Source organism: Elephantulus edwardii, unplaced genomic scaffold (assembly GCF_000299155.1).
Source record: "Elephantulus edwardii isolate Elephantulus edwardi_28Jun2011 unplaced genomic scaffold, EleEdw1.0 scaffold00026, whole genome shotgun sequence".
In the NCBI taxonomy this organism is placed as follows: domain Eukaryota; kingdom Metazoa; phylum Chordata; class Mammalia; order Macroscelidea; family Macroscelididae; genus Elephantulus; species Elephantulus edwardii.
In genome coordinates, this window is record NW_006399776.1 from 1,973,732 (window position 1) to 2,000,853 (window position 27,122).

Below are 27,122 nucleotides of genomic sequence, written 5' to 3' on the forward strand. Positions count from 1 at the left end.
CAGTCCATGGTATTCTCAATACTCTTCTCTAGCACCACAGCTCAAAGGCATCAATTCTCCTTCTATCCTCCTTGGTCATTGTCCAACTCTCTGATATATAACAAGTAATTGCGAAGACCATGGCCTGTATCATGGCCTTATATATTTTTTTTTCATGGCAAATGTTCAGTACAAACTAAAGCTTTGTGTGGTTCTAACATAGTTTCCATATTAGTTAAAATTCCCCCACTCTCAAAGTACAGCAAAAGACTCACTATAATCAATCCTGTTAAAATTATCAGTGACTTTTTAACCTATACAGAAAAATTACTTTGGGAATACTATGAAATGTTCTTAATAAATTTCAAATTCATAATTTAAAATATCTTTTCTATTTCACGCTTTCACAATTAACTTGGTAAACAGCAAAAATGAAGTTTTACTAATTTCCAGTTCTGGCAAATTACTTTATTACCTCGTTAATCCAAGTCATAATCTCCTAAGGCAATCCATAATTAATTCTCTAGCAAACAGACCAGAAATACAGTAATACACATAATTTCCAAACAAGTTCAACTTTCTTTAATCAGTATCAAAGAATTCTGTAATATAATACTCTTGGAAGAAACCTCTTGATCAGTAATCACAAACTTAGGATCAGCTAGATCAATCTGGGAAAAACAAAACTTTTTCAATTCTTCATTTCTTAACAGTGGAAAAATAAAAACATTACTGACTCAAGTGAATGCTCAAGTAATACTATACAGAATGGAATACAGTAAAACATGTTGTTGTTATGTGCCGTTGAGTCGCCTGCATCAGTCACTGAATCAATCCACCTCATAGAGGGCCTTCCTCTCCTGCGCTGTCCTTCCACCCTCCCAAGCATGATGTCCCTCTCTAAGGACCGGTCTCTCCTCACAACATGCCCAAAGTATGTTAGACGGAGCCTCAGAATCCTTGCCTCCAAGGAGCCACCTGGCTTAACCCTTTCCAGGACAAATCTGTTTGTTTTCCTAGCAGTCCATGGTATTCTCAATACATACCAAACCTTTTTGGTAATTGTACACAATTTGATTTGGAATTCTATCTACAAGTCCACAAAGGTTAAGGACCACATCGCTTTACAGCTTTCAGTTCAACTACTAAAAAGAATGTTAAAACCAACCATCGAATATTGATTAAATGTGATATGTTCCATCAAGTTAGAACCAACTCATAGCTGACCATCCAGTGGGTTCCAGAAGAATCACACAGAAGGAAACTGCCCATCTTTCTTCTGTAGAGCAGCAGCTGGTAAATTCAAACCACATGCCTTTCGCTTGGCAGCACAACTCTTTACCACTTGGCCACCAGAACTGCCACCAAAAGTAGACTTAAACAATTTGGGAGAATTTCTGAAGGCATATTCTGTAATGCTCAAGCTATCACCTTCAAACCAAATTTCATTAAAAATGTTAATGCTTTGTTGACTATATAAAAATTTCATTAAAATACAAATAAAGCTTACACTATGTCAAATATTGATTTTTATCCTTTTAAATTCCATATATGGCCCTACTTTTCAAATAAATTAACTTAGCAGGTATCCAGGTATTCCATTTCTCAGACTCTATCTATTGGTTCTAGAAGAGAAGAATGAAATTAAATTCAAACCTAAAAGACTGATTCAAATAAGAGCTATGTTTTATGTTGACTTTCTTTATGACCTTGAGTAAATTTATCAAATGATGTTTGTATATTCCCAAAACTGGCATAAAACCTTAATATCATTCTAATAGTGAAGTCCTTTAAACTGAGCCAAAAGAACTAAGATATTTGTAATTGTAAATATCAACTGATGTTTTACATAAACGACATTATTTTTGAAAGAATTTTTTAAATTAGTAAAAAAACAACAAAGGCTGTGAAATTTAAAAAGACGGAAAAAACCGTTCTGCCATGTAAAGAAAAACAATTGGCTTTAACTAGTCATTTCCTTACTTTTATATGGATAGCAAGATCTGAAACTTAACTAAGAATAAGAACGGAATACAAGTAATCTACAATCTGAACATTACACAGATAAAGCTATAATTTCCAGGCACTAATTTGTATATTCATGATGAAGAGCAATCTTGGCAATGTTTTATTAGCATTAGGAAAATAAATTCCTGCCTTGGAGGAACATCTAAGTAGTACATTCCAATTCAGGATGCTAGGGCAGTTTACGAGCAGTATCTCTTTAGGCTTCCCTTAGGTACTCTGAAGTGCTTAACATCATTCACACATTCAGCCACCACTAGGGTGAGAAGTAAATAAACACGGCTTACTTATGTAATTATTTACCACGGAATTCCAGTAAAGAATGCAAAAGTGAACATCCATGTCCAAAGAAAGCAGGATGAACCATAAGGACATAGTAAGGGATCACTACTAATTAATTGCTCACTATCGAAACCAAAGGCCTTTTACATATTCTTCACTACCACTCATGACTTGAAAAAGTAACAATGTCAACTCAATATTTCAACAGCCCAGAAGATAAGCAAGCATCCCTTCTTCTAGATCCTCTAAAAGGTGCTTATAAAAAAAGAGAGAGCAACGCCCCCCTAAAAGCATCTCAGATAAAGAATGAAATGCCCCAAACACCAGTTGGATCAAGATGGTTAGAAAAGCTGTTCTAACCCAATTACCCGGAGGGATCACAAGGTTTGGGACTAGGAACGTGCGATCGGGAGTGGGGGTGGGTAGCAAAGTGAAATCTAACCCCAGAAATCACAACACAGGCCGCAGCCTAAGAGCTAAAGCTGGCGGGAAGTGAGCTCCCCTTCTGTTCCCAGGGGAAAGTCCAAAGCAGAGCGGTTCCACATAGTGGACGTACGAGGCGCAAATAGTGCATGCCTACCAAAGCGCCAGAGCTGCTGGAGGACCCGGTTGAGAAGGGGAGGAGATCCCGGCAGAGGGCCCTGGAAGAGGAGGAGGACTGAGGTAGGGAGCAGCGGCAGCGTCTGGACGAGGGGGTATTACCTAACTGTGACGACAGAGAAGTGTCCTCAGGTTCCGGCGATGGTCCCGACTACGCAACGTGTGGTGTCTTTCCCGCTTAGTCCGCAGCAGCAACAGAACCAGATCCTTTAGCCAGTCGCCATTTCCCGCCTACCGACCTGCTGCACTGCACGGACAGGGACCCGGATGGAAAGCTGCCTCTGTGCGCAGGCGCTTTGACTTTCTCCTCCCCCTGCCGCCACAATTCCGAGAGGTGGGAGGGAAGGAATGTGGGCGGCCTCAGCGGGAGGGAGGAAGAAACCACCACCGCTACCAAAAACAGGGCACTTTTACTACCGTAAAGAGCTTTAGAGGTCTTGCCGACGGAAGAAACTTGCGAGTCTGAATTCCTGACAAAAATGCACGAGTAGTACCTTCAGGCCAAAGGGAGTAATAAGGACAAAATCTATCAGGATACAACAGTGTATTAGAGATATTTGTGCTTTAGGGGCCTCCGTAGTAGATTGTGTAGTGGTCGCGGGGGGGGGGGGTGATTAGGGAGTAAGCGTTGAGCGTGGAGAGGCGGGGACCCAAAGGACGGTTTTCCCTCTCACTGCTAACGGAACTGTTTAGGCAGAGCAAGGCGGGGGAGCGCGTTCTGGCCCTTGAGGCGGGGCTTAGGAACGCGCGCCCCGGCGGCCAGGATTTAGTAACTGGGGGCGCGCCAGGTGGGTGGAGCCTAAGCGGGACGGGGCGGGACTAATGGCTTGGCGCGCAGAAGGAGGTCGAGTGAGCCAGCAGTATGACAGACTTGGGAAAAGCGAATCAATCGCCCTTGTTTGTGTCCCAAGTGGTCTCGATAGCTTTACGTCCGGCTCACTACTTACTGAGAGAGCATAGCAGCTCCTTGTGGATCTGTCATACAAATTAATACCCTTTAGGTCCACTCACTGTCGTTTGTGGTTCTACAGGCTGAGAACTGGGATCCTTCAAAAATGCTCATTCTCTTTTGCGCCTGAGTCAGCGGACCATCAGTTGTAAGGAATCAGTCCAGAACATCGGCACCAGAATGAATCTACTGATTATCAGAAAACCGAGATACGTGATTTGGAAGTTTTGACAAAAACTTAAAGTGACTGATACCATTCGAGAAATATTCAAAAGGCAGTGTGTTAAGCATTATACTAGAGGCCAGGGAAGGGATCTCTAACATAGTCCTCAGGGAATTGGTACTGCCCTAAAGAGAAGATTCTCCAGCGGTTCGGAACCCTAAGTGGTTTTTCCGAAGAAAGATGAGCATTGGCCTCCAGTGCAAGTAACTATCTCTGAAAACTCACTGGAAGATCAGTTATGAGTCGGTTTCGATTCGACAGTAAGTGGATAGTAAGGGGCCAGGGATACGACAGTGAATACAGACCCTTCCTTCCTCGACTTTACAGTCTATTGAAGAAGGCAATTACAGTGAAGCAAAGTGCCTATGAGGAGAATAAAAGGTGTTCGAAGATGTTCTTGAGATGATACCGAAATGAAACTTAGAGGAAGAACTGTTGTTAAGACCGAACAGTTTCTCGGTAGAGGATTAACAGATGGAAAAGTCTAAAGCCAAGAGTTTATTAACTGTTGAGAAAACAGTTCTATGTGTGAAGAAAGGAGTTTGGAGAAGGTAAGGGGCTAGATTTGAGTCTTAGAGTTAAGCTGAAATAGACTCTTGTGAATCTGGTTTTTATTTCAAAATGTTGAGCGGGTCTTCTGAGGACTTATATAATACAATAAATGCTTTCAAGGCTGAACAACTCAACAGCTGACCCTTCAGCAGGTTTTCAAAAGCTATAAAATTGCATTGGGGTGGCGGGGAATCCCCGTCTTTATCTCATGGAGTAGCTAGTGGCTTCTAACGGCCAAAGAGCAACTTTAGACGATCCTACCAGAGCACCTCCTTTTTTTATATCTATATCCTGTCAGAGTTGATTTATACTAAATCTTTCCAGTTGTGTTCTGAAGGAATTTATTGAGAGACTGTTGGTTTACAGTCACAGAATTACTAATCCACAAAATAAGAGATTTCTGAAAAGCTAAGTGTCAATCAACAATTACTGGTTATACAGTAGTAGCAGATAAACCAATTACCTCTATTGATTGCCATAGTTATTTTTAAATTCGCTAAGAATTGGAGATACTTTTTATAAAAATAAGACACAAGAAGTAGTTATTTCAAGCCTTCACTTTTATAAAATGTTAAGGAAAATATGCTACTTCCAAAGCACTTAGGTTGGTTATAATGATTAAATACATATTACTAGGATCTAAGAAAGTGTAGTAGAGTAAGTATTGCTACCTGAAAGGTCAGCTGTCATTTTAATCTGTGAGTTAGAACTAGCTTAACAGCAATGGCGTTTTTTTGGGATTGTCTTTAATGTGTCTTTCATTCATAGTTAAAAAGACAATTTCAGGTTCTATCCTGAAGTACAATGTTGTGATGGAATTATCGATATGTACACAAGAAAGACCTGTAAACAAAACTGTTACTCAGATATAAGCACCAACAACTAAAGCCAAAGAGGAGGAAACTGAAGATTTTTGCAAAATTTTGCAGTCCAAATCAACCAAACATACAATGAAGATGCATTAATAAGTAATGAGTGGAATGCAAAAGTTGAAAACAAGGAGGAAGGAATGGTAGTCAGAAAGTACAGATGTGGTGACAGAAATGGGGATGGAAATAGAATGATCAAATATGTACATTCAATGAGTTAGTAATCATAAATGCCTTTTTAAAAAAGCATAAATGGCAGCTTTACATATGAACCTCACCTGTTAGACTGCATAGGAATCAGATTGACTAAATCTGTGAAAGGAATCATTATAGAAGCTCAATATCAGCAGTCAAAACCAGACCAGGTACTGACTAGATCAGACTAGGTGCAAGTTCAAATGGAAGCCGAAGAAAATGGAAACAAGTCAATGAGAACCAAAATATGATCTTGAGTCTATCCCACTTGAATTTAAGAAATTATCTTCAGAATAGGTTTGAAGCATTGAACAGGAGTAATCAAAGACCAGAGCAGTTGTAGGATAAGATCAAGGATATCATCCATGATGAAAGCAAAGGGTCATTAAGTCGAGAAAGAAGAAACCAAAATGGATTTAGAAGAGACTCTAAAAATACATTACAGCATCGAGAAGGCAAAACAAAATTAAGACATACTGAAGTAAAAGAGATTAACAGAAGATTTAAAAAAAAACCAAGAAATTAACAGAAGATTTCAAAGGGCAGCTTGAGAAGACAAAGCAAATTACAATGATATGTGCAAAAAAAAAAGCTGGAGGTAGAAATCAAAAAAGGAAGTACTCACTCAGCATTTCTCAGGCTGAAAGAACTGAAAAATTAAAACCTCAAGTTGCAATACTGAGAGATGGTATAGGCAAAATCTTGAATGATACAGTAAGCATCAAAAGATGATGGAATCACTGTACCCAAAGAATTGGCAAACAGAACTATTTCAGGAATTTCATGGGGCTGGAATCCATTTTGAAAGCCATCTGCAAGAGCTGGATTCTACAGAAGCTTCTTGTTGGCTGGAATTGATGAGTATTAGGGTGAAATGTTGACTTGCTAAGGGGAGTGAGATGATGTGATAAGGCCTCCCATTAGGTTTTTAAATTGTTTTTTGGTTTAAAGTTTTTTGTCAAACATTCTCAGTGGTATAGCACTGGTCTGTGCATTGCTGTACTGAGGTAACTTGTGGTTGCTGTGATGCTAAACACTGTGACACTGATATGCCAAATGCCATAATGGTAGACAGTGTTTGGTGGAGCTTCCCAATTAAAACAAGCTTGGAAGCAGGAGTGGCATCCATGTCCGAAATGGCTTGCCTCCAGAAACTCTATGAACATGAAGAAACCACCAAAGTTATACGAGTGTTCAGGTCTTTTGTTCATATGGTCGCTATGAGTCATCTACGACTCAATGGCACTTAACAATAACAACTATCATCTATCTCTATCTATCTATCTAATCTATCTATCTACCTACCTACCTACCTAAAATCAATGGTAATATATAATCACTAGTAATAAAGAAGTTCAAGCTGTAGTGAAAGCATTGACAAAAAATAAGGCCTCAGAAATCCATGAGATACCAATTGGTATGTTTCAACTAACAAATGCAGCCCTGCACATCCTCAACAGTCTATGCCAGGAAACTGGAGGACAGCTGTCTGGCCAGGTGACTGGAAGACACACATATTCCCATTCCTGAGAAAGGTGATCTATCAGAATGTGGAAATTATCATAACAATATCATTAATATCACATGCAAGTAAAATAATGTAGAAGATACTGTTTTTTAAATGGCTAGAACAGTACATAGAGAACTTCCAAAAGTTCAAGCTGTATTTAGAAGTAGTTGTGGCACCAGGGATAACACTGCTGATGTCAGATGAGTCCTAGCTGAAAGCAGTGAATACCAGAAGAATGTCAAATTTGTGCTTTATTGACTATGCAGAGGCATCTGACTGTGGATCATAACGGATTATGGATGACGTTAAGAAGAATGGGAATCCCAGAACACATAATTGTTCTCATGTGAAATTTATACCTAGACCAAGAAGCTTTTGTGCAAACAGAGCAAGAGAACACTTGTGACCCTATGCACAGTAGCTCTGAACTCTGCCCTATCCTGAGCCAATCTCACTGTTTCTGACAAACCTAGCACAGTTACTGTGTCAGTCTCTCTCATCTGGGGTCTTCCTCTCCTGCCCTGTTCCTCTACCCTTTCAAGCATAATGTCCTCCAAGGAGCAACTTGGTTTTATCCTCTCTAGGACAGACCTGTTTCTCTTGACAGTCCATGGTATGTTCAAAACTCATCTCCAGCATCACAACTCAAAGACATTGATTCTTCTGTCACTACATGGTTTCAAATTAAGTGTGTCAAGGTTGTAGCCTCTCTTTATTCAAATTATATGCTGAGCAAACTATTTAAGAAGCTGGACTCTATGAACAAGAATGTGGCATCAGGATCAGAGGAAGATTCATCAGTATCCCAAATTATACAGATGACAAAACTTTGCTTCCTAAAAGTTAGGAAGACTAGAAGCACTTGCTGCAGAAGGTACAGACTTCAATATGGATTATATCTGAACATCAAGAAAACAAAAACTCTTACCATTGGACCAGTAGGCAATGGAGAATAGATTGAAGTTGTAGACAACTTCATCTTGGATCTGCAATCAATACCCTTGGTACTAGCAGTCAGGATAATCAGATGTATTGGGAAAGTCTGCAGTCAGGGATCTCTCCAAATTATTGAAAAGCAGTGATATCAGTTTGAAAACAAAGGTACACTTGATTCAGGCCATGGTCTTTTCAGTCATTCCCTATGCATCTGAGAGCTAGATGACATAAGAGGAATTTATGTCTCTGAGCTATAGTCTTGGAAAAGCATACTGAGTATCCCATAGACTTCCAAAAGAACAAAAAGATATGTCTTAGAGAAAGTGCAGTTTTGGTGCCCTTTGGAGGCAAAGATGATAAAACTTCATGTCACACATTATGAGCATTTTGCTAGAAGAGGCTATTCCTTGGAAAGGAACAGCATTGTAGGAAAGGTGGAGGGTTGACAAAAATGGAAGACCCTCTTCCACTGGGTTGACACAGTGACTGCAGCAGTGGGTTCAAGTATGTCAGAGATGCTGAGGTTAGGACAGAGTTCAGATCTGTTGTTCACAGGGTCACAAGAGTCATATTTAGCACAACCTAACAACTATATCCTATGTCAACTGCTACAACTAACAATCTGTAAGTGGATAGTGTGCTTATCATTTTCCTCTAAAATCTTTTCCTCAAGCAGCAGCCAGAGGAGTACTAAATACAAATCAGATCAACCCTCATATTTAAAATCCTCAAACAACGTCTTACCATATTTAGGAATCAAAACTAAACCTTTACCATGAATAAGACTCCGTGCCTAGTTTTTTTTTTTTTTTTTCAGTTGGTCTTAAATTCATGACCACAAATCTTGAATAGTACCTCAGCAATGCTAGAATGTTGGCACTCTCCACACAGTAAAATAACTATAGTAAATCTTTTATCCTCAAACCTCTAACATCTTTTCTAATTTCCCCCTGACCTCTGAATCATATCCATTAGTATATAAACATGCTCTCACATTGATTTGAAGTTCCTGTTTCAGCAGTTGCCTGTTACTCCCATTTATTTGCACACAACTACTAAAAAGTTGAGAGCAGTTGGCCTAATGGACAGAAAGTCATACTTCCAAGCCAAAGGTGGGTGACTCTACTCCACGGCCCTCAGGCCTGCCTTTGTTTTTGGTGAAACATTCTTTTAGGTCGTGTAATCCTGGTATGCCCAATTAAAACAAGCTTGGAAGCAGGAGTGGCATCCACTTCCGTAACAGCTTGCCTCTGGAAAACCTATGAACCTGGAGAAAGGATGAAAAGTTATACAGGTGTCCAGGACATTCGTTCACAGGGTCGCAATGAGTCGCCTACGACTTAACAACAACACTAACAAGTTTCCTGTGCTTGTTTTCTTACTCTAAATCCAACTTCTGTCTGTCCCTCCTGCTATATCCAAAGGTCACTTTTCAGACCAGAAGATATCCCTCTCCAATTTTTTAAAGCACTCTTGGCTTCTATAAAGCCAATCTATTTATTCTATTCCTGACTGACCCTGTCTGTGTGCCCTGGAGCTTTGTCTGAAGTCCTCTTCTCTATACTCTTTCCTCTAGGAATTATATCTATTTATGTTCTGTAGACTCTTAAATTTTCATTTTTGGCCTTCATTTCTCATATTCAGCTATCTGAGCTATTTCCTTGACTTTTCTATTTGAAAGTCTGATAGATAGCTTGGTTGCTGTCATCGTTGTGTACTGCAGAGCTGGAACATTCCAGCAGGTTTTCAGAGGCAATAAACCACACAGGAGATTATCCATATTTCTCCTGCAGAATAGCTGTTGGATTCGAACTTCATACCTTTGTGACGGTAGTATAAGTATTTACCATTAAGGCACCAGAGTACCCTAATAGATAACCTTAGCATGATAAATCAAAGCCTGTCTTTCTCCAAATCAATAAACAGAACCTTTATCTACACAATTGTTCAATTACAAAACTTTGAAGTCCTCTTTGGTTCTTTTGCTCATATCCTATAGCTAATTCATATGCCCACCTTTCCCCCTTTGTTACCGTTACTACCCTAATCCATGATAGGGCAAGGCTCAGATCTTTAGTTCTTGAGGTCACTATGAATTGTAGTTATCTCAGTGGCAGCTAACAGCACCACCAAATCTTAATCCATCAGCTCTTACCTGGATGAGTACAAAAGCTGTTCAGTTAATCCAAGTTCCTTCTCCTTCCCCTCAATCCTGTTTACACACATAAATGTACAAAGCATGTCCTGGTATTGTTCCATAGCTTTCTGGCCTCATCTTTTCCCTTCTTGCACAATACATTCTAGCCACACAAATATAATGCTCCAACTAACTCTGGAGTATTGAAAAAACTAAGGTCACTTTTATAGACACATCATTGTACTCAGACTAAAATAAAATCCACACCCATTATTAAAGCCTACTCAACCCTCTATAGGTAGCTCTGGTGGTCAGCTGCTCTGCTAGAGATGGGAAATCTCCAATTTAAAGCCTCTGAAAAAGCTGCTGGAGGGTCAGCTGAGTCTGCTCATTCTTAGCAGCAGCACCTAACACCAAACCTACAATCTTTCTAGCTCACCAATATGCTGTCATTTCAATGTACTTCCCCTTGTTCACTACATTCTAGGAACATGCCAACTTTACTCTCCTTTTGGGACCTTTACACTTGCTGTCACTTGTATGTCTGGAATATTGTACCTTCAAATCATTGTAAAACTCATCTTATTAATCTCACAGTAAGGTTTTTCTCTGACCACCACATTTTAAAAGTAGGCACTCTTACTAAATCACTTAGCATTATTTTTTTTACTAGCAATCTTCACTAGAACGAAAGTTCCAAGACAACAATGAGTTTATCTGTTTTCTTTATAATATACACTCAGAATTTAGAATAGTCCTCGGCACAAAGTAGACATTCAATAAATATCTGCTGAATGACTGACCTCATCTTACCTAACCATGTTGGCTATCTTCCATCCATACCAGTCTACCAGCATATTTTTCAGACATATGAAACTTGTTATCTTAGTAATCAGTACTCTTTTTTTCTGTTTGCCTATAATAAGCATTCCCTAGATTTCAAAATGGCTGCAATTTCATTGCAATCAGGCACAGGTCAAATATAGTTTCCTCAGAGTGGCATTATCTGATAGCTCTCATGGTCCCTGTAACATAATAGCTTTTATCACTATTTAAAATTATCTATACCACTAGAGTTCCCTGTTGTGGTTTTAGGGTATTTTTGATGAGTTCATTTGTTTAACTGTATATTATTGTCTAACTGCCTACACTTGAGAAAAGAGATCATGTATATCTTCCACACTGTAATATTATTACTTAAAAGACTGCTGAGTCTATAGTTGTTTTAGGGGCCATCATGTTGACTATGACTCATAGCAACCCTATGAAGAATAGATTTAAACCTTCCCCTATCCTGTGCCATCCTTAAAATTTCAGCAATGCTCAAGCCCATTGTTGAAGTCACTGTGTCAGTCTACCTCATTTAGAGTCTTCCTCTCTTGCTAACTCTCTATATAGAGTTGTTGTTGTGTACCACTGAGTCGGAACTAACCCATAGTTGACCCTCCAGCAGGTTTTCAGATGCAGTTAACTGCACAGGAGCAGAGCAGCTGGTGGATTTGGACCCTCCGTCTTTGGGATTGCAGTGCTGTTTCTTAGCACTAGGCCACCAAAGCTTCCTCTCTACAAATAGAGGTGGCTTTGTAGGTAGAGTTGTGCTGCTAACCTAAAGGTGGCACTCCTCTCTGGCAGTTTGAATCTACCAGTGGCTCTGGGGGAGAAAGACTGGCAGGTTCCTCCTATGTGATTTACAGCCTTTGAAAACTCAGTCAGCTGAATTCTGACTCTACAGCACTGAGTTTTCTATACAGCAGGTATTCAGTATTTGTTGAAAGAACTAGCCTACAGTTCTCTCTCTTTTACTATTCCAGTTTAGCTTAAAATGCATTCTAAGTTTGCATAAATCTTAGTGCTAAAATGTAACTTAACACATGAATACGATGTGTATCTATTGTTGTTAGGTGCTGTCAAGTTGATGTGTAGAGATGTATCAATAACACAATGAAACAAGTTTAATTTTTAATTTATTAGAACCCAGTGATGACTTTTTTAAAATCAGAGTTTCCATCAAATGAACACTTAATCCAGGGCAAAAATACATTAATAAAAAAAAACCTAAATTTTAAGGCAGAAGTAAAACATTATAAAACTAGCATGTCTAATGCAGACTATAGAATGTCAGAATTTTAAGAGATTCACATAATATTTTGCAGTACTAAAATGTTAATACAGTCAGAAATTTTATCAATTGGTCCAAAGTTTCTCATTTTATAAAATATCTAGGCTACTAATTGAAGAAATTTTGCTGTGTAAATAATAGCTACTGTATAACCAAGTGATTGTTTTTATGCCAAAGGAACTAAGGCAGAAAATTAGATGGTTTTCATTTTTCAATATTTTATAGTATTAAAATATCATGAAGAGTATTTTTTAGATTCATTTTCCCCAAACTAATGCCCCAAATAACTACATCAATTCTCTTTAATGAGGTTAAAAAAATTGTGTGAACCATCAAACCAGTTCATTGTTAGCTTGTACCTGCTGATAGCAAAGGCATATAGACTGCTGACTTTGTTATCATGGAAAAACAATTTTAACAAATTATTGCATTTTTTTCTGATCAATAAAAATTTCAACGTGAAATCCAAGAACTTCTGCAACTCAAAGTGAACAACGTATTTCTTTGTCTCTATAATTTGAATTTTGACTATAACCTGAGTACAGAAAAACAAATGTATATTATGTTTATGTGCAATTAACAGTAGCCCTTCTGAAGAAACGGGGGGAAAAATAGGGTTAATCTTAATCAAGTTGGTTCTTCTGATTAAAAAAAAATTTTTTAGAGGGATAGGATTTAAAAGTATTTTAAATCCAAAAATAAGGATTAGCTATGTTATGTATTCTACTAAATAGTTTCAAGAAAGATAAATGCATTTGAAATAATTTTGCAGCTCTAGAAAATACGAGGTTGATGGGTTCTTCGCTAACACTAAGCATTACAAACATTTTTCATCTTTATTACAAACTTTTAAGCTATTTCAGTAAAATGGCTGTCGACACCTCATGTACTTCTGTTTATCTGTGCATTAATAAAACATCTGTTAAAATTCCTTATTTAGTACTTCTGAAAAATTCTAGTCAAATAATATCACTAAAACTACCAGAGAAGCTTTGAAATACTGATTTGCAGATTCATTTCCGAGTTAGCCCCTTCCAGGATTTAACATTTAAATCATGAATATCTTTACCAATTTAAACTCTGAACATATAAAAATTTTAGCCAGTTCTGGATGTAGAAGCAATACTGGCATTATGTGAAAAAATAAAATTAAAAATATATTGTCAGTCATGCACTCCATAATTTCATTAATTTAGTAAGGTGTATGATGCATAAATATTTTTACATCTTTATAGGTTATCTCAGTTTTCATCAGGCCTCAGCCAAAATACATCAGAGACTTTGTACACATGCTGCCCAGTGTTTTAGTCTACAGTTTCTCTTTTTTATGTAACTATTCTAGTATAATTCCATGATAAGCATGAGATGAGGGGCAGATAGAACATTTGGTTGGGCTAAGAAGAATATATTAGTATATAAAAAGTTTCTCAGCTGAATAATTGTTCTCACTGTGGTTATGCTATTGGCAACATATAAACTGTACAACAATCTTTGCTTACTTGTCCCATTTTTTAAAAAGAATTAGGCCCAATAAAATGTAAAATATACATTAGTTTACTTTAAATGTAAAGATTACAGTTTTGCTTACTATGTTTTTGGCTCAACTGTATCATAACTAAAAAAAGTCTCTGCTTTGATAATACAATATGAAAAAGTTCACATATGTACATGGGTACATTCCTCCATTAAAGTTTTTACTTAAATTTATCTCAGAGTATCTTTACAATGGATACAATTGATCTTTACAACAAAAATTTAAAAAAATCCAAAAACAAAAAAACAATCAAACCAACCAACAAAGTAGAAATGTTTCCATTTATACAGCACTTTAGGTTGTCTGAAGTTTTCTTTTAGGACTTAAAGAACATCATTGAAATGTTGCTTTCCATAATCTGCAGGATCCATTTGAAGTTCTCGTTCTTCATCATCTGTAGGTGAAATAATTATATATCAAGAATATTATTTTTAAAATCACTCGCAGAAATCCAATTAGATGATACTTCATTTCTTCCCTGCTATATACTGCTTGTTGTTTTATAACTTGTGCAAATAGTTTACTGTTTCTTGGTTGCTTGCTTGAAGAGCAGAGTCTTAACTATTCTAGAAGATTACATAATTGCAACAAATGATGAAAATAGATAAATAGTAAGATTTCAGTAGAGCTAGATAAAGATAACAAAACCAGGAACTCATAAACACTAAATAGTTATTCCTTTTATATAAATATATTCTTTTCATAGTTTAGGAATAAAAAGTGTTTTTTGGTAGGGAATTTTTTCTTTAAACTGCTATGTTTTTACACAAATTTCATGCATTTTTTTAAAACTGCACAATCCCAACACAATTTAGTTTCTTATGTGTGTGTGTTGCATGTTACGATTTGTGTGGAAAAAAATAAGATAAAACTTGGTAGAAACTTTTCTATATATTTTCATACTTTAAAAACATTTCAAATTATAAAAGTAGTTCATACAAAAAAGGAAAAATTAAAAATAAAATAATGCAATAGAAAGGGGGAAAATGGTAGTTCATACTTTTGTAAAAATTGGGAAATAAGTCCCTCTCAATGCCAATACTTAACCTTTTAGTGAATTTCTTTCTCTGCAAATAATTTACTCTTTATTTCCTATTGATGACCCTCTCAATGCCAATACTTAACCTTTTAGTGAATTTCCTTCTCTGCAAATAATTTACTCTTTATTTCCTATTGATGAAAATGTAACCTTTACCCGACCAAACAAAATTTATGTAATATTATTATAAAATAGGATCTTCAAAGTCACTTTGAATAGCTCGAAATAGTCCTTTGGAACCACTCTATTTGATTTTTTGGCAGCCTATTCTGGTCCCTTCTATCAGCTGTCACTTCAATATAGTCTATCTGCCAATATCTTCTTTCAAATTTTACTACAAATTGCAGGAAACCACAGGTTTGAAAATAAAACTATTAAAGTTATGTTAGAATAAGATAAAAAAAAGTTTTAATCAGAATCTAAGGGCTCCCTTTTGAGTACATGTTTCTTTATGACCCTTTCTGACTCCTTATTAAAACCAAACCTATTTCTGCCAATTCACAGATTCCCTCCAACAAATTTCTGCAGCTGTAAATCTTCATAATACCACAGTGGCGGGTGGATTGTAATCACTGACCCTTCTAGTTAGCAATGCAACATAACGTACTACACCATGAAAGAGCTCTCTTTAGAAGCCTTAAAAAATGGCTTTTCTTACTTTCTGGTTCATCCTTATAATTACCTAATAGCTTAATTTTTTTATAGGTAATACTCTGAAAATAATTATCTGGAAATAAAAGTTTACATAATTTAAAGAGCGCTCTAATAATATAAATTTATGGGGTTTTTCTTTTTTAAATTTATTATTTTCAGTGAAAATTTACAGAGACTTTGGATTTCCATTCATTCATTGTTGCACTTTTCTACCCTCCCAACCATTCCCCCTAGTACACTACGCTCTTGGAAAACAAATTTATGTTTTATACCTCTTCTAAAAAATGCCAAAACAGCCAACTTTTTGTTTTTCTTTAATAGCTTTCCTGATAAATTTATGGAAAATGTTTTTTAATTATGATTTTAGCTAAGTCTTACAGAAAAGTTGGATTTTTCATTCATTCATTCATTGTACATTTTCCTATCTCCTAGTCACTTAAAAAAAAATCATCCATTATTGTATTATAGAAAATCTTTAGAACTGCTAGCAAACACAAACAAATTGATCTCAACAATAGTATATATCAGCTAAATATAAATATTCAAACATGTTATAATGTGTAAATTGTGAAATTATTAACATACTATTCATATTCATCCTTAAAAACTCAATATAGTAATCTTTGAGTCAGTACTGACTGGACAGTATACAAAAACAGCATTATTCTGTGTTCTGAACATGTACTAATCAACTACTTATTAATGAACTCTGGATTTTTAAAATACTGTTTTTGGTTTTCAAAAAGAAAATATGCCCTGGCATCTCTCCAGAAAGCTCTCCTTAGGACCCATGATATAAGTTCTCACCTGATGGCTATAAACACATCTTTCAAGACTTATGTAATTTAAATGAAAGCTTAATCACCATGGTCTGCTGGGGGAAAACTACTGTTGAGAATTGCTAAAAGTTAAATGAGAAAGGTCATGCAAGTAAAAATACTGTTACTTTTGGAACTTTTTTTAAATGAGTAAAAGTAAAGAAAAAAATGAGATAAATAGCAAAAGGCTAAGAATAGAAAAATTGAATCCTAGTCCTGCTGTGGCACTAAAAAGAACACTTACTGAACCACTCTTTGGCTTCTAATTACCTTCCTGGTAGAACAGGAATAACAAATCCCTTTCCTTTCTCAAAATACAACCATATATATGACTTGTTGTTAAGTGCCATTGAGTTGTAGACGACTCATAACAACCCTATGAATGAAAGACCTGAACACTTGAGTAACTTTCATTGTTTCCCTAGGTTCACAGAATTTCTGGAGGCAAGCTATTTCAGAAGTGGATTCCATTCCTGCTTCTGATTCTTTAATTGCAAAGTCATCTGTAAGTTTAAAGAACTTTTTTGGTCTTATTTCTATGCTTTCCAAAAAAGTTTTAATATGATACCTTCATACTCTTCTGTAATTTCATAGGACTTTTTTTTTAACATTGAGCTATCGTTCATATGAATGGAAAGTCCATTTTCAATGTAGCTGCTCTTCAGTCTAAAGTTCAAGTTTCTATCAAAAAGCTCCTTGGATTTATCTGTAAAGTATGATGAAATTATCTAGCCAATTCTAATACAAGATATTGTGATCATGAAATACTTTAGTTCATTTCACAGAATAGGAAATTCCATATATAACTCATCAATGTAAAATAAGCCTTAAAGGAAAGAGAATTAGAGAAAAACTCTTTCATTGTTGTCCAACTGCAATTGACTCATAGCTCAGCCTCTCATGGTTTACAGTGCTATAAATCACATGGGAGGTGATGGCCTATCTTATCCCATAAAAGCATGGCCTTTGGGCTAATAATGCAACGCCTTACAACTAGGCCACCACAGCTCCTCTATATATTAGGAAGTCAATCATAATTTAACTAAATCCTAAATTCACTCAGAAAACAAGAAAGGGCTACTTCCAAAACCCAAGCTCTACCAAGCAAGAACTTAAAATCATGAGGTGTACTACTGAAAAAATGCAGGTTAATCAACAGGCCAGAGTGTAGTTTTCTTTGTTGCAGGCAACAAAGAGAAACAATCTAGATTTCGTTTCTTAAAAAAAAAAAATTCATCAGACATTGATGTAGTGCTTAAAGAGTTAAAAGGCTCCATTCTGAGTTCTTAATATTAAGTTATTTAATCCATGCAGCAACCTTGTTGAGTTAAGATACTATATTTATCCCTATTCTACAGATGAGGAAAGTGAGGGACAGAGGTCAGGTAACTCCAAGTGATAGCTATAAAGTGGTAGGGCTTGTGATACAAACCCAGTCTGGCTAGACTCTATGTATTTAAGCATTATGATGACTTCCATAGCTAATACTCAAGCATTTTATATTACATTAAACAAATTAATTTTTATAGGACTAAAGAGATGAAGGAAATTTTTAAGTCTCTACTTGTTAATTACAGTAAAAAAGGAAATAAAATATATTATCCATTAGACATATAATATGTTCAGAGTTAATATTTTTGCTGGATTACTAATAGAAGTCAGGAATTTGTTTACATCAATATAAAAATAGATTTTCCTGTAGAGTATTTCAGAAAGCCAGTAAATAAAAAATTAAATTATGATTATAAATACAGAAAACATAGGCCTCACTTAAATAAAACATCTACAAGAAAACAATCTTTAGGTAGTTTTGATCCAGATGATCATTCCATATGAACAGGTATCAGACCTAAAGCTGAAATCTTTTAGCACCTATTGGCAGACAAATTGCCAGAAGCCTCCATTTACAATCCAGGAATCCTGAAAACAAAATAAAGTATCCTTAGTTGAAGCAAGGGTTTTATAGCCAGAATCTCTATTCTTAAAAGACTTCATTGCTGGAAAAAGAACTCCCCTTATCCTGGATAGAGTAGAAAAGATATCCCACAGCTAGCACCTCAACAGACTTTCTGAAGTACATGCTTCATTTTTGGTATCCTCACTGCAAAGTCTCAGGGGTGGCAACAAAGTTTACCTTTTCCCTCATATGTTTGAGAGAAGATATTTTTCAGGAATTCTGAAATATGACACACATTTCCCCATTAAAACCTGAGGAATAACAAGAAGTGGTACCACTTCAAGGTGGCTACTAAACTTTAAAACTGAAAAAGATCATCTATAGTACTCTCACCTTACAACTAAAGAAATGATGGTGCCGAGAGTGATTTGAAATAGTGGTCTGATTCTCATGCAAAATGGTTAGGGTTTTGTTTTGGTTTTTCCCTACCATTATTTCTCTTGATTCAGAAAAGAAAGTATTTTAAATTCCAAATAGTCTTGCTTAATAAAAAATTTGGGATCCAATTTGTTGATAAATTAGGGACAGTCAGCATTCCTCCTCTTTGCTTTTTGGATAGTTAACACTGCATTTCAAAAGCATTTCTGAAGACATGCTTATCAACTCAGCTCCTACCTCATCATGACCTCATTCTCAATGGAATGAAATTCTGTACAGCTTTGTGCCACCCTCAAGACTAGTTGTGAATCACACTATTAAGACTTACAGGGTTTTCACTGGCTAATTTATAGAAGTAGATTGCCAGGCCTTTCTTCCTATTCTTAGTCTAGTACAGGCTCTGTTGAAACCTATTTATTTAGTATCATTGCAACACCACCTCTGACAAGAGGTAGGGGCTGCACATGAGTTGCATTAGCCAGGAATCAAACCAAGATCTGACACATGGAAGGCAGGAATTCTACCACTGAATTACCAACACTTGATACCAGAAGGAGTATAAGTTCAATGAAGATTCCTTTGCAACTGAGGAAAACCAAAACATCTAAGAACTCTCTCTCTACATCCAGGTTCTCTTAAATCATCTCCTAAGAGTCAATGTATCTTCTTCTGAAAAGAAGAGCAAGGCAGGATATGGGTATTAGGGACCTGAAATACAAAGTAGCAATAATGATATCTGGGGATAGGTGAGGTGGAGGGTACAGGAAAGCAGGAAATGCACTGAAGATAAATGTGTACCTATTTATAAGTAAACATTATAAAAATAATAGGCAGACATTTTGTAATAAAAGTCATAAACTTCAAGATAGCAGTATTTATACGGTCTAGTATGGTTCGAATTGTGCTAATATAAACCTCAGAATTATCACACATGATGATAGAAGCCCTTTGGAAAGAAAATGAGGATGTAAATTTAAATCAAGCAAGCTCACGAACCCAAAGTTAAATAAGTATTATATTTAGTTATAGTTATAAGAACAAAACACAATGAGAAAAGCACAGAATTATCAGTTAACATTTATTGAGAACCCTGTGTGTGCTGTAAGTGCTATTGGGGTTAAGTATGAAGGCAGAAAAGGACACAAGCAGAAGGCAAAATGTAAATCCCTGCCCTCCAAGAGCTTACACTCTAACTGGTAATATGATATACATGCAAGAAAGACTTAAAACAGTATTATAAAGAATTCAAAATAAATATAATCCCAACAAATTATAAAAAGTAATGAGAACAAAAAAGAGGTAAAGTTTAGGAAAATGGGGTGAGATTAAATTTTTTAAATGAGTATAATTGATGCAATTTTACCCAAAAGAGTTTGAGAAGTTCTCATTAATAAATCCTTAAATCACTCCTAGGATTTATTAATCTCTTTTTATCATCATTAATCACACTTTTCTAAATCCAGAACATACTATCAAAACAATGCCTAGACAGAAGTCAAGAGCCTCTATTCTTCCTTGTATTAATTAACAAATAGAGTAATTTAGGACAACTTTTATTTATTTTGAATTTTAAAAAATTCTTATGAATGTAAATAAAATTTTAATTACTTTTAAAAAACTATGAGGGAAATCAAGACAAATTGCATTGGAGAAAAAAAATTATTCATGCATTACATGAAAATCTAATATACCACACACCAAATTCATAATCAGCTTTTATAGGACAGATAAAAAGTTCCACAAGTACTTCTTAAATGGTGTAGCAAGCAGAATCAGGCCTAATAAGCAACATACTCTGATACACATGCAGGGTAGGGCTGCATGCACACAGATTCTGAACTTTAACTTAAAAGCTCAGAGATAACATGTTGAATCTGTGTATTAAAGATAAAGAAAATTCTTATGAAACTGATTGCTAAATAGACATTTTTTAAAGCCTCTTAGAATATACTGCAAAAACAGCCCTTCCTATGTTGAAATGATCTTTAATGTGGAGGAGACCATTTCCTTTGTGGCTGCTTTTATAACAAAAAAGAATATATAGGCAATATTTGAACCTAGAGTAATGAAATATTTTCACAGAAGGAAATAGAAAATATTTTCTTAGAGCATTGCCTTAGGTAATGGCTAGAGTGATTTTAAACACTTTATAAAATATCTAAAGATTCTGAGTTTCAAATCAGTACATACATGTAGAATTACAGATCTGTAAATACCACAATCATATAATTTTTAAATTAAAACTGAAAAAAAATTGCACAGAACATCTTTGAATTAATTTTAAGGCTATACTATTATTAAAACTCTACACAAATTCAACCAAAAACTTAGAGGTGGGTTGCACTGTCACAGCATGGAAGCCAGGCCCACGCTCACCTTGGACGTCTTCCTCTCCACCATCACCATCTTCTTCCTCATTGTAAGCCAGCTCAGCCTGCTTGTCTGCCTCATACTCACCTACGTTACCATCATCCCCATTATAATCCGCCAGTTTAGAGCCATGTTGCGGATCAACAGGGGATTCATTCTCATCAAAGAACCGGCCTGTGAAGTAGGTACAGGATTAATTAAGAGTAAAGAGGGTAGAAAGAAGGGACCTAATACTGAAGGCAGAACAGAAAGTAGACAAATGAAACCTAGCCATTCAGGGTATTGATTTTTCTGTTGTGTTTTTTTTTTTTTTAAGTACACTTTGTGAAGATTATTCAAGACAAAAATAAATAAGAACAAAGACTGAAACAACTTTTTCTTAAGAATTCCTTGTGTTAATTTTCACATGTGCAACCCAAAGTCATAATGTTTGTAAGAGAGTGCCATTTTCTGGACTGTTAAGAATGGCCTCTGAGAAAAGTATTTGCCTAATTTGATGCCATATAAAAAAATGTATCATTTTATTATTAGGCACAACAGATAATTAGTTTTGTTTCTAAAATGGTTTCTTAACTAGTTTTCTTTTAAGATAAAAAGTAAATGAAAAACTATGGTATTTTTAATACATTATCAGTAACAAAATAGAAAAATAATTTCCAAATTTCTATTTTTTTTTCTAGGCTAACACTGAGGGTTATCTCAAATTCATTTGGTGATAATAATGCACTACAGCTATTAATTTCCATGTAAGGACAGCAGAGAGAGTAAGATATCCGAATAGGGTATAAGTTATGAAAAACATCTCAAACATTTCTGATTTATCCTCTATTTCCCAAACTAGTCAAGAAAGTTATTTGTTAAGAGGAATGTTAAGAAAGTTGACCTACATGAGATTGTTACACTGTTACACATTTATAACAATTAGAAATCAAAAGGAAGAACAATAGACATACTACCTATTACAGAAATTATTCAGCATCTAGACATTGAATATAAAAATGTAAGGCTTACTTAGACGGGGCTCACAAACACAAGTTAAGCTCTATTTTGATTAAATATAGTTAGCATAAAATAATTTCTTTGAATCCCTAAAATATAGGTATTATCATACTGATGATGAACTTAAGACTTTAAAAATTACAATTTGTAAATTTTATATTAAAATTTAATTTCCTGCTAAATTTTGTTGCTCATAAAGCCAGATTTCTTAATTTTTTACTTCCACTGTGTAAACTATTTTTGGCTACCAACATTGATAGATAAAATCTCAATATATTAAACTGCAATTGATATTGCATATGGTTCATTCATTAAGAAAAAAAGTTAATAGCTTCCTTGGAAATAGAGGTTAAATACCCTTGAAACAGAGGTTAAATACAAAAGGGAAAATTAATGGAGATATTGGTAAAGTCTATACAGTGGACACCACATCAAGTCAAATATATTTTGAAGTGCTGGATAAAGATAAAATTCATTTAAGAAAGAACAGACCACACAAAGGCTTTAAAAGCGGGAGGAAAAACGTAAGATTCAATTAGAATGGTCAATAAAAAAAGCATGAAATCATCTTAATTCTATTGTAGAATAAGACTTCTTGTTGTGTATCATAGAGTCAGAATTGAGCAGGGCAGGAGATTGCCTATCCAGCGGAGAGGCTGGTAGCCTAAAACCATGTTTGCAGGGCTTCAGGATTGCAGTGCAGCTTCTTGCCACTAGGACACCCAAGAATAAGACTAGGATATGAAAAATGAGTGACTAGAAAAGCTGAGTAGCAAGAAGCTGCATTGCAATCCCAAAGGTACACAGTTCGAGGTCACCAGCTCCTCCACATGAGAAGGTGAGTAATCTGCCCTGCTATCAACTGCCTCTGAAAACCTGCCCAGAGAGTCAGCTATGGGTCGGGTCCGACTCTATGGTACAAAAGAACAATAATACAAAAGAAAAGAAAAAGAAAAAAAGGAATAAGAACTAGATACCAACCAATAAACTGAGAAAATGATAGGATATTTGTAAAAAAGATAGGCTGGTATCTCCTAATTATAAATGTCCTATGTTAAATCATAATCTTTGTTAATATACATACACAACTTTCATGTTTGGAGAACGTTAAAACCTTACTATGCGGAAGAAAATAAAATCCTGTACTACACGAGGATTTACAGTGAAAGTTAAAATGTAGTCAGCATCTTCTTGATAGGGATTTCTATATCATAATTCAGCAGAAGATGCTCCACCATCTACTTCCTAGGATCAATTTATTTAAAAATCATTCTCCTCTTAAAAGCTTGCAGAAGGACAACCTAAGTTGCAACTACTGTTCTCTTCTTAACCATAGAAAAGAAAATTGAAGAAAAGAAAAACTACTTGTAAAGAATTAGTCTATATTATTAAAGGGACCACAAGAACCTCAACTTCTGTGATTCTGGAAACAGAACAAGATGGTGCCTGGCTACAACTGCTGACCGCACTGAAAGGAGTCACAATCCAGGATGATAAAAGGAAAAAAATGTGGAAATGTAAAAAAATGAGGAAAAAAAAAGTAAGAAAAAGATGTGGAACATAATTCAAAATCATAAAAATGACCAGGCTTACTGGTATGATAGAAAACACTAATGAACGAGACCAGATGAGCTGTGGGACTATATGAAGATTATCGTCAATGAAGAATGCAAAAGGTCATTACAAAGACAGAGGAAGAAGAATAGACCAAAATATATGTCAGAAGAGACTCCAAATATTGCAGAAGCCAAAGCAAAGGGGGAAAAAAATCAAGAAGTTAAGGAGTTAAACAGAATATTTCAAAGGACAGTTTGAGAAGACAAAACAAAGTACTATAATGAGATGTGCAAGGAGCTTGAATCAGAAATCAAAAGGGCTGAACTTGCTCGACAGTTCCTAAGCTGACGAACCAAAAGCACAAATTCAAGACACAAGTTGCAACACTTAAGGATCATATGGACAGAATATTGATTCAAGAAGCATTAAAAGAAGATGGAAAGAGTATACAGAGTCACTATACCAAAAAGAATTGGCTGACACAGAATTTCAAGAAACAACATATGATCAAGAGGCAACGGTGATGCAAGGAGAAGTTCATTTTGCTCTGAAGGACTTGGCAAAAAATAAAGCTCTAGGTACTGACTGATGAAATACCAATTAACATATTTCAACAAATAGATGCTGCCTTGGAGATGCTCACCAGGTTGTGCCAAGAAATCTGCAGGGCAACTGCCTCGAAGAGATCCCTATTTAATCCCATTCCAAAATAAGGTGAACTGACAATGTGGAAATTACTGAAAAATATCTTTAATATCATATGCAAGCAAAATCCTGCTGAAGATTATACAGAAATGACTGAAATAGTACATTGACAAAGAACTACCAGAAATACGAGCTCGTGTAGAACAGGTCATGGGACTAGAGACATTATCATCAAATGTCAGATGGATCTTGGCAGAAGAGTACTAGAGGAATGTCTATCTGTGTTTCATTGATTATGCAAAGGGATTCAACAGTGTGGATCACAACAAATTGTGGCCACCTTGAGGAGAATGGGAATACCAGAACACTTGATTTTGCTTATGCAAAACCTATACCTGGACGCTCTATGAGGTGGATTGATTCAGTGACTGGGATAATCAGGATGGGTGTGTTGGAGGCAGTGTGATTGGCACAAAATAGAGCAGGGTTTAGGGCTGTTGTACATATCATCCCTGTGAGTCGCAAGCGACTTGTCAGCACATAACAACAACAACAACATACTTGGACCAGGAAGTAGTCCTCAGGACACAGCAAGGAAATACTGCATGGTTCAAAATCAGGAAAGGAATGCATCAGGAATGCATCCTGTCTCCATACCTTTTCAATCTATATGCAGAACAGGTCATTCAGGAAGCTGGACTTTATGAGGAGGAATGTGACATCAGGATTGGAGGAAGACTCATCAACCACCTATAGTATGCAGATGACACAACCCTGCTTGCTGAAAGTGAGAAGAATCTGAAGTGCTTGCTATGGTCAAGGATTGTATGTAGTCTTCAGTATGGATTGAAGCTCAACATCAAGAAGACCAAGATTCTCTCAACAAAGAACACATTCAGATGGTGAATAATCACATAGAGAAATGTTCAAAATCCCTAGCTCTAAGAGATGCAAATCAAAACAACTATGAGATGTCATCTCAATCCAATAACAGTAGGAAAGTACAACAGAGCAGCAAACAACAAATACTGGTGAGATTGTGGAGAAACTGGAATCCTTATTCCCTGTTGGTGGGAGTGTAAAATGGTGCAACCATTCTGGAAGGCAGTATGGGAACTTTCTCAAAAACCTGGAAATAGAAATACCATTTGACCCAGCAATTACACTATTGGGAATATACACTAAAGGGACTAGAACTGCCACCCAAACAGATATATGCACACTCATGTTTATTGTTGCATTGTTCACAGTAGTAAAGAGATGGAAGCAACCCAAGTGCCCATCAACAAATGAATGGATAGAGAAGCTGTGGTGTATTCACACAATGGAATATTATGCAACACTGAAAAACAAGGAACTAATAAAATATGATACAAAATGCGTGACCCTGGAGGACATTATGCTGAGTGAAATTCTCACTCACAAAAGGATAAATACTACATAATGGCACTGTTATAAAACAGGACTGACAATAGGGGTCGGGAGAAACTATGAAAAGGGGATAAATAATAAACACTGCATTTAAATAGATGAGGAAAAGAACAGTATAAAAGAAATACATGATTACGTTATTATTTGCATGAAAATAGTCCAGAATAAGATATGCATAGCAAAGTAAAAAAAAAAAAAAAAGATTCTCACCACTGGGCCAACTGGCAGCACCATGACGGATGGAGAAGAGACTGAGGTTGTTAACAATTAATGCTTGCCCAGCTCCACAATCAACACTCTTGGCACCCGCAGTCAGGAAATCAAAAGTCAAATTGCACTGCAAAAATCTGCTGTCAGAGACCTCTCCAAAGTTATGAAAAGTAATGACGTCAGTCTAGAGACTGTAGTGCGCTTGATACAAGCCATGGTCTTCACAATTACTTTCTATGTATCAACAAGCTGGGCAATGACTAAGGATGACAGAAGAAGAATTGATGCCTCTGAGTTGTGGTGCTGGAGAAGAGTCTTGAACATACATATCATAGACTGCCAAAAGAACAAATAGGTCTGTCTTAGGGTAAAACCAAGTTTCTCCTTGGAGGCTAAGATATTGAAGCTCTGTCTCATACTTTGGGCACATGGCCAAGAGGAACCAGTCCTTGGAGAAGGACTTCATGCTTCGAAGGGTGGAGGAATAACACAGGAGAAAAAGACTCCGGAGGAGATGGATTGATACAGTAATTGGGGCAGTGGGGGTAGGTGTATTGGAGTCAATGAGAATGGCTCAGGATAGGGCAGGCTTCAGAGATGCTTGTACATTGGGTCGCTACAAGTCGCAGGTGACTTGACAGCAAATAAATAACAGTGGAACTCCTGATACTAATGTCTTCCATTGTCCTTTGAGCCTGGAACTGAACCCAGCTGGTGTGGCTCAGCATTAAGCCAAGTAATAGGCTTGTAGGGTGAAAAATAACACCAGGAAAGTAACCATCTTTAAAACAACTACTATACAAAATTAAAAAGTTACCATTTTCACAGGGCAAAAACTCAGAAGACAAAAGAATGAATAAAAATAAGAATCCTATGGGAAAAGTGGGAAGATTGCTATTAATAATGTAGGAATTAATGCCAGAAACAAAATATGAATAGCTGAAAGGAAAACCAATCTGCTCTGTACACTTTCACTCAAATCACAATAAAAAGTTAAAAATACTAAATTATCCTATTACATAAAATATACACTAGAATTATTAGAATATTCTTTTATGTTTTATCCATTCAAATATGAATTCCTTTGCTTTAAGACTTCTGTATTCTCAATTATATACACATATATTCTCAATTTGAGTGTTTAAACGTAAATT

The 27,122-nt window shown here is 36.1% G+C and overlaps 2 protein-coding genes across 4 annotated transcripts in view; both read right to left on the reverse strand.

The window, feature by feature from the left end:
* CTDSPL2 (CTD (carboxy-terminal domain, RNA polymerase II, polypeptide A) small phosphatase like 2) overlaps positions 1–3,162 on the reverse strand; it is a 74,145-nt gene extending 70,983 nt beyond the window's left edge. The window contains exon 1 of one of the 2 annotated variants that reach the window (XM_006882949.1): positions 2,989–3,162. The gene's annotated coding sequence lies outside the window, so the exon portion shown is untranslated. Of the gene's footprint in view, positions 1–2,866; positions 2,968–2,988 lie in introns of those variants that run through there. The other variant, XM_006882950.1, reaches the window with a different exon arrangement.
* Positions 3,163–14,233: 11,071 nt separating this feature from the next.
* Positions 14,234–27,122, reverse strand: part of LOC102873576 (protein CASC4-like) — a 141,261-nt gene continuing 128,372 nt past the window's right edge. The window contains exons 9-10 of one of the 2 annotated variants that reach the window (XM_006882951.1): positions 21,133–21,300; positions 14,234–14,304 (exon numbers count right to left, since the gene is read on the reverse strand). In XM_006882951.1, coding sequence (XP_006883013.1) covers positions 14,234–14,304; positions 21,133–21,300 — 239 coding nt within the window. The remainder of the gene's footprint in view (positions 14,305–21,132; positions 21,301–27,122) is intronic. The other variant, XM_006882952.1, reaches the window with a different exon arrangement.